The 8,685-nt window shown below is 40.8% G+C and overlaps 1 protein-coding gene across 1 annotated transcript; it reads left to right on the forward strand.

Moving 5' to 3' along the window:
* Positions 1 to 8,404, forward strand: ptgs2b (prostaglandin-endoperoxide synthase 2b). The gene is made up of 10 exons (XM_055943698.1): positions 1 to 116; positions 470 to 586; positions 696 to 839; positions 1,032 to 1,175; positions 1,706 to 1,887; positions 2,047 to 2,130; positions 2,239 to 2,485; positions 3,044 to 3,330; positions 3,563 to 3,710; positions 7,661 to 8,404. Exons 1-10 carry the CDS (start codon positions 53 to 55, stop codon positions 8,071 to 8,073), a joined length of 1,830 nt encoding a protein of 609 aa, XP_055799673.1. The 5' UTR covers positions 1 to 52; the 3' UTR covers positions 8,074 to 8,404.
* Positions 8,405 to 8,685: the final 281 nt, after the last annotated feature.

Below are 8,685 nucleotides of genomic sequence, written 5' to 3' on the forward strand. Positions count from 1 at the left end.
TACCTCAAACGGAAGAGAAAACAGAGTTGCGCTGTCGATAAAAGACATTGGAATGAACAGAATCATATCCGCGCTTCTATTTCTGCCTCTGGGCATAATATTTGTCTGCGAAGGAGGTAAGAACATGATGAGATATAAGTTATTAAACTTTGATGCAGTTTAAATGTGTTCGTTTGAACATACCATATGTGCAACGTGTTAACAAAATGTGTATAAACAGTTTATTGACCTTTCTAACCATTTTTCAATCAGCTATCGAAGCATTATGAGTTTCTTTTTATGCTATATCAAAAAACATATTTTGGATTTGATAGCCTAGCCTATATTTGGATATATAGGCCTATCTATGTGAATGATTTGATACAGTATGTAGGTCTATATGTACATAGAAATGATCAGATAATGACATGTTTTTGTGATCATAATTTATTACCCTCAGTCAAACCTAACCAAAAATGTGTCTATGCAGGCAACCCTTGCTGTTCGCAGCCATGCCTGAACCGCGGCGTGTGTACTGCCATGGGCTCAGAAGACTATGAGTGCGACTGCACACGCACCGGATTCTACGGCCACAACTGCACACAACGTAACGTACATTCAATATATACCGATAGCTGTATAAAAATCAACATAAAAACAACTCAATCTTTTCTCTCTGGACACTTAATTAATATGCTTTTATTTGGATTTGACAGCTGAATTTTTCACGTGGATTAAAGTGTCTCTGAAGCCTGGCCCAAACACAGTGCATTACCTCCTCACCAACTACAAGGGGTTCTGGAACATCATCAATAGCATTTCATTCCTCAGGGATGCTATCATGAGATATGTTCTGACATGTGAGTTGAGTTCAATAATGTCATAGTCTTCATTAGCTTTTCTCTCTTGCCATTTGATAATGTCAAAACTATTGATGTGAAGTTTTGCATTGTCAAAACTATTTGATAATTACGGTTACAATAACATATAAAGTCATCCCTGTTTATTTTGAGTTCATGTTAATCAATTTTGTTCTCGCCCTCTCTCTCAAGCCCGCTCTCATCTGATCGACAGTCCACCGACCTTCAATGCGGACTATAATTATAAAAGCTGGGAAGCCTACTCCAACCTGTCTTACTACACACGAACCCTCCCTCCTCTGCCCAAGGATTGCCCAACCCCAATGGGAGTCGTAGGTAATCTCTCTCTTTCTCTCTCTCTCTCTCTCTCTCTCTAAACCTGTTCTCTCAGATTTAAAAAAAACAAAAAAACAACGTGGCTAACCTCCATTACGTCATGTACATGCCTGACAGTCCTTGTAGCTTAGAGTTGGCTGCCTCGCTGAGGTTTTCTATGAGGCAAAATCACAGCACAAATTCATACTCACTGAGCCACACCGCCATTCTTCTGGCATTCCCATGCAGTGATCGTAGCACACTAATTGTAATGAGAAAGGACGTTTCACTGATTTCAACACAGTGATTTTGCAATGGCGGATATCGGGCAACACCTTTTGATACTGTTACCTCACAGAGGTTTGCTTTTGGTTTGGTGGACATAGGATCAGGTTAGGTTGTGTCCATGCAAAATGTTCATTTGAAAGATATATAAAGAAAAACAATCACACTGTAACTTAGCCATTGATTAGTAACTCATTCCAGGTATAAGCTCAAATTGAAAGTGAGCGTCTCTAAATTGACAGAAATATTGTATTTCCCCCATGCAGGTAAGATAGAGCTACCTGATGCTAAGATGCTGGCTGAGAAGCTCCTGATCAGGAGGAAATTTATCCCCGACCCCCAGGGTTCCAGCCTGATGTTTGCTTTCTTCGCCCAACACTTCACCCACCAGTTCTTCAAATCTGACCAGAAGATGGGGCCGGCATTTACTAAAGCCAAGGGCCATGGGGTGGGTAGAGTATATACATGTATGCATAACTACACAGCACAGCACACAACAGACATGCACTGAACAATACAACATGGTTTCACCCAGAGAGATGGAGTTAACTGAAAGAAGACGTATGTATATAGGCCTATGTAACTGATTTCGATGCTTGTTTTCCAGGTGGACCTTGGTCACATCTACGGGGAAAACCTTGAGAGGCAACACAAACTGCGGCTCTTCAAGGATGGCAAGCTGAAGTTTCAGGTACTGAATAGATCTTGTCAACCATCAACCACCTTGAACATCACTGAATTTATACTGTTTGTCATAGTTCCAGCTGACGGTCTCTTCTCTCACCTTTGCTCTCTCTAGGTGCTGGATGGAGAGGTGTACCCACCTACAGTGAAAGAGGTTGGGGCTGATATGCACTACCCTCCCCATGTCCCTGAGTCTCACCGCTTCGCTGTGGGCCATGAGGCGTTCGGCCTGGTGCCTGGTCTCATGATGTACGCTACTATCTGGCTGAGGGAACACAACCGCGTCTGTGATGTCCTGAAGGAGGTCCACCCGGACTGGGATGATGATAGGCTCTTCCAGACATCACGCCTCATTCTCATTGGTGAGTAGTCTCAGCAAACAGCATGTGGAAAAAAGAGGTGTAGGACTTGCTGCTCATTATTATATGATGTGGTTATACTCATGTGGTCAGATCTTACATAGTATCTGGATTAACACTGTGTATTGTAACTTGTGCCCATCAAATACTGTAGGTTAGCTGAATTTGCAAACAGCTGTTCTTTGTTTCTAAAATAGAGACATCTAGATCCAATATTTGATTATATTGCGAGCTAATGAACCGAAGTATAACCCACTTCCTCTGGATGGGTCTGACCACAGGGAGTGGTATTCTCCTTCACGTCAACTTCTCTATAGCTATGTGTTAATGGCTGCTACATAAAGTTGTCGGTCGGTCACTTGAGTCGGCAGTTCAGTGGTACCATACAAATAGGGCTAGGTGGGAATTGATAACCCTGAGACATTATTTTAAAATTGACTTTATGGAGGTTTTTAATAACTTCTAACTGCTCTATCTTGTAAAAGGGTAGGTGAAGAAATAAATAATATAACGAAACAAAAGACTCTAACTAATTGTCCCTCCCCTTGCTCCTTCTTATAGGTGAGACCATCAAGATTGTGATCGAGGACTATGTGCAGCACCTGAGCGGCTACCACTTCAAGCTGAAGTTCGACCCGGAGCTTCTCTTCAAAGAGCGTTTCCAGTATCAGAACCGCATCGCATCAGAGTTCAACACCCTGTACCACTGGCACCCACTGATGCCCGACGCCTTCCACATCCAGGAGCAGGTTTACTCCTACCCCCAGTTTGTCTTCAACACCTCCGTGGTCACCACACACGGCATCTCCAACCTGGTGGAATCCTTCACCAAGCAGATCGCTGGACGGGTAAGAGACTCTCTGTGTGGGATTTAAGTTGTGGGCTCTGAGTGTTGTGGCCCCTTGAGGTGGCTGAAGTATTGGGTGGATGATGTTGCATGTTATTGTGTTTTAAGCAAACTTAATCCAACTATTTTACCTCAGTGTTTACCCTGAGGAAATGTCAGTAATTCAAAATAAAGAGAAACTCGTTGTTGTTTGAGGCTGGTCGACTTACTTCCCCTCCCTCGTCCGTCCTCAGGTTGCTGGAGGTCGTAACGTCCCCCCTGCAGTGATGATGGTGGCTCTGAAGTCCATAGAGAACAGCAGACAGATGCGCTACCAGTCCCTCAACGCCTATAGGAAACGCTTCTCCATGAAGCCATACACCTCCTTTGAAGACCTCACAGGTGAGAGAACCACCATTAGCATCACAGCTATAACATAAACACTGATCACCCTGTAAGCATTGAGATTGAGTTAGATTATTATGTAGTGATGAATTAGTGTAATTCCCATTTAACAGTAGAAGGTGTAACATCCTACTATCCTGTTTGGACAGGAAATAATTAAAACCAGTTAAGACTGGTACTAAATAACTCTAATTACTAAAGGTGTCTCTAGTTATTACTGATACTATATCATAGTTCACATTTGCATTTTAACTGTGACATTTTTTAAAAAACGTTTTGAAATACTAATGAAACTGGCCTGGGCAGATACAGTAGATCCTGTGGATGTAAGTTTTATATTGGAGTAAACCTACAGTGGGGCAAACAGATGTGCACTTCGTTCCAGAAAGCAGTTAGTGATGGCAGAGTGTCAGGTCTAAACAGAGGAGTGTTTGGGGAGTTGACATGCTCTGCACTGCCTCAATAAGAATGTGAGAATTAACCAGAAGGGTTTCTGTGTGTGTGAGAGATACAGTGTAAAAAAGCGAGATGTTTGGAGGACTTTTAGATTGAATCTGTTTCCATGTATTTTGTATTGCATCCAGACTGTCAAACGTACTCTCTAAATACTTGTGAAACAGCTCTCAAACTGAGTAGACTAACGTAACATTTCCTTTAGAAGCCAGGTTGAATAGAGTAACTAACTTAACATTTCCTTTAGAAGCCTGGTTGAGTAACTAACGTAACATTTCCTTTAGAAGCCAGGTTGAGTTGAGTAACTAACGTAACATTTCCTTTAGAAGCCAGGTTGAGTAACTAACGTAACATTTCCTTTAGAAGCCTGGTTGAGTAGAGTAACTAACGTAACATTTCCTTTAGAAGCCTGGTTGAGTTGAGTAACTAACGTAACATTTCCTTTAGAAGCCAGGTTGAGTAGAGTAACTAACGTAACATTTCCTTTAGAAGCCTGGTTGAGTAGAATAACTAACGTAACATTTCCTTTAGAAGCCTGGTTGAGTAGAGTAACTAACGTAACATTTCCTTTAGAAGCCTGGTTGAGTAACTAACGTAACATTTCCTTTAGAAGCCTGGTTGAGTAGAGTAACTAACGTAACATTTCCTTTAGAAGCCTGGTTGAGTAGAGTAACTAACGTAACATTTCCTTTAGAAGCCTGGTTGAGTAGAGTAACTAACGTAACATTTCCTTTAGAAGCCAGGTTGAGTAGAGTAACTAACGTAACATTTCCTTTAGAAGCCAGGTTGAGTAACTAACGTAACATTTCCTTTAGAAGCCTGGTTGAGTTGAGTAACTAACGTAACATTTCCTTTAGAAGCCTGGTTGAGTAGAGTAACTAACGTAACATTTCCTTTAGAAGCCAGGTTGAGTAGAGTAACTAACGTAACATTTCCTTTAGAAGCCAGGTTGAGTTGAGTAACTAACGTAACATTTCCTTTAGAAGCCAGGTTGAGTAACTAACGTAACATTTCCTTTAGAAGCCTGGTTGAGTAACTAACGTAACATTTCCCTCAGGAGCCAGGTTGAGTAGAGTAACTAACGTAACATTTCCTTTAGAAGCCTGGTTGAGTAACTAACGTAACATTTCCTTTAGAAGCCAGGTTGAGTAGAGTAACTAACGTAAGATTTCCTTTAGAAGCCAGGTTGAGTAGAGTAACTAACGTAACATTTCCTTTAGAAGCCAGGTTGAGTAGAGTAACTAACGTAACATTTCCTTTAGAAGCCTGGTTGAGTAGAGTAACTAACGTAACATTTCCTTTAGAAGCCTGGTTGAGTAGAGTAACTAACTTAACATTTCCTTTAGAAGCCTGGTTGAGTAGAGTAACTAACGTAACATTTCCTTTAGAAGCCTGGTTGAGTAACTAACGTAACATTTCCCTCAGGAGCCAGGTTGAGTAGAGTAACTAACGTAACATTTCCTTTAGAAGCCTGGTTGAGTAACTAACGTAACATTTCCTTTAGAAGCCAGGTTGAGTAGAGTAACTAACGTAAGATTTCCTTTAGAAGCCAGGTTGAGTAGAGTAACTAACGTAACATTTCCTTTAGAAGCCAGGTTGAGTAGAGTAACTAACGTAACATTTCCTTTAGAAGCCTGGTTGAGTAGAGTAACTAACGTAACATTTCCTTTAGAAGCCTGGTTGAGTAGAGTAACTAACTTAACATTTCCTTTAGAAGCCTGGTTGAGTAGAGTAACTAACGTAACATTTCCTTTAGAAGCCAGGTTGAGTAGAGTAACTAACATAACATTTCCTTTAGAAGCCTGGTTGAGTAGAATAACTAACGTAACATTTCCTTTAGAAGCCTGGTTGAGTAGAGTAACTAACGTAACATTTCCTTTAGAAGCCAGGTTGAGTTGAGTAACTAACGTAACATTTCCTTTAGAAGCCAGGTTGAGTTGAGTAACTAACGTAACATTTCCTTTAGAAGCCTGGTTGAGTAGAGTAACTAACGTAACATTTCCTTTAGAAGCCTGGTTGAGTAGAATAACTAACGTAACATTTCCTTTAGAAGCCTGGTTGAGTAGAGTAACTAACGTAACATTTCCTTTAGAAGCCTGGTTGAGTAGAGTAACTAACGTAACATTTCCTTTAGAAGCCAGGTTGAGTTGAGTAACTAACGTAACATTTCCTTTAGAAGCCAGGTTGAGTAACTAACGTAACATTTCCTTTAGAAGCCTGGTTGAGTTGAGTAACTAACGTAACATTTCCTTTAGAAGCCTGGTTGAGTAGAGTAACTAACGTAACATTTCCTTTAGAAGCCTGGTTGAGTAACTAACGTAACATTTCCTTTAGAAGCCTGGTTGAGTTGAGTAACTAACGTAACATTTCCTTTAGAAGCCTGGTTGAGTAGAGTAACTAACGTAACATTTCCTGTTGAAGCCTGGTTGAGTAACTAACGTAACATTTCCTGTTGAAGCCTGGTTGAGTAACTAACGTAACATTTCCTTTAGAAGCCAGGTTGAGTTGAGTAACTAACGTAACATTTCCTTTAGAAGCCTGGTTGAGTTGAGTAACTAACGTAACATTTCCTTTAGAAGCCTGGTTGAATAGAGTAACTAACGTAACATTTCCTTTAGAAGCCAGGTTGAATAGAGTAACTAACGTAACATTTCCTTTAGAAGCCTGGTTGAGTAGAGTAACTAACGTAACATTTCCTGTTGAAGCCTGGTTGAGTAACTAACGTAACATTTCCTTTAGAAGCCAGGTTGAGTTGAGTAACTAACGTAACATTTCCTTTAGAAGCCTGGTTGAGTAGAGTAACTAACTTAACATTTCCTGTTGAAGCCTGGTTGAGTAACTAACTTAACATTTCCTTTAGAAGCCAGGTTGAGTTGAGTAACTAACGTAACATTTCCTTTAGAAGCCTGGTTGAGTAGAGTAACTAACTTAACATTTCCTGTTGAAGCCTGGTTGAGTAGAGTAACTAACGTAACATTTCTTTTAGAAGCCTGGTTGAGTAGAGTAACTAACGTAACATTTCCTTTAGAAGCCAGGTTGAGTAGAGTAACTAACGTAACATTTCCTTTAGAAGCCTGGTTGAGTAGAGTAACTAACGTAACATTTCCTTTAGAAGCCTGGTTGAGTTGAGTAACTAACGTAACATTTCCTTTAGAAGCCTGGTTGAGTTGAGTAACTAACGTAACATTTCCTTTAGAAGCCTGGTTGAGTAGAGTAACTAACGTAACATTTCTTTTAGAAGCCTGGTTGAGTAGAGTAACTAACGTAACATTTCCTTTAGAAGCCAGGTTGAGTTGAGTAACTAACGTAACATTTCCTTTAGAAGCCTGGTTGAGTAACTAACGTAACATTTCCTTTAGAAGCCTGGTTGAGTAGAGTAACTAACGTAACATTTCCTTTAGAAGCCAGGTTGAGTAGAGTAACTAACTTAACATTTCCTGTTGAAGCCTGGTTGAGTAACTAACGGAACACTTTTCTCTCTGTGTGTTTCCCAGGAGAAAAGGAGATGGCTGCAGAGCTGGAGGAGATGTATGGGCATGTGGATGCTGTGGAGCTCTACCCAGGTCTGCTGGTGGAGAAGCCCAGAACCAATGCTATCTTTGGGGAGACCATGGTGGAGATGGGTGCCCCCTATTCTCTGAAAGGCCTGATGGGAAACCCCATTTGCTCACCAGAGTACTGGAAGCCCAGCACCTTTGGCGGGAGCGTCGGCTTTGACATCATCAACACCGCGTCCTTACAGAGGCTGGTGTGCAGCAACGTCAAGGGCCCGTGCCCTGTGGCGTCCTTTCATGTGCCCGACGTAGAAGACAATAGATCCAATACCATCAATTCCAGTACAGCACAGTCGGGGAGCAACGATGTCAACCCCACAGTACTTCTGAAAGAAAGGACCACTGAGCTCTGATAAGGCATCAGCTGAAATAGTTTCTGGAATTAAACTTTTAAATGTATTTTAAATGTAACTTTTATTTATTTATTTTAATATTTATTTATAATTTATTGCATCCTGGAATTTTTATTGAGAAATGTTGTTGAGAAATGTTTTCTTCTGCCTCTGATTGTTTTGACATTACTTTTGTAAGTTCAAAGAAACCAATCCTTTTAGTTGTATTTATTCTAAGAGCTAATTTAAAGATGGAATCCGCAGCAGAGGGAAACAGTGCCATTGGCTGCCACATTGTCAGGGTTTTTGGTGCAGAGCAGCATGGTACATAAGGGGCTGTTCTATCACGTGTGCAGTGATGTACGTGGGGGGGGGGGGGGGGGGGTTGTTTGCATTAATGTCTTTGTTGTTGTAATATCGTGAATGGACGTGGCTGTTTCACCATTAAGGATTCCAGCTTTAATAAATGATGTTCTGTTATTGACCTCAGAAAATAGCACTGGCAATATTGTTTATGTATGTAAGTTGACTTTGTTATAAAACTGATACTTGAATTTAACACATTTAGTTTACAACCTGATACGTTACATTCCGCCTTAACTGCATGTTACAATGTTACATTCCACCTAACTG

This window comes from Salvelinus fontinalis, chromosome 14 (genome assembly GCF_029448725.1).
Source record: "Salvelinus fontinalis isolate EN_2023a chromosome 14, ASM2944872v1, whole genome shotgun sequence".
Lineage (NCBI taxonomy): Eukaryota > Metazoa > Chordata > Actinopteri > Salmoniformes > Salmonidae > Salvelinus > Salvelinus fontinalis.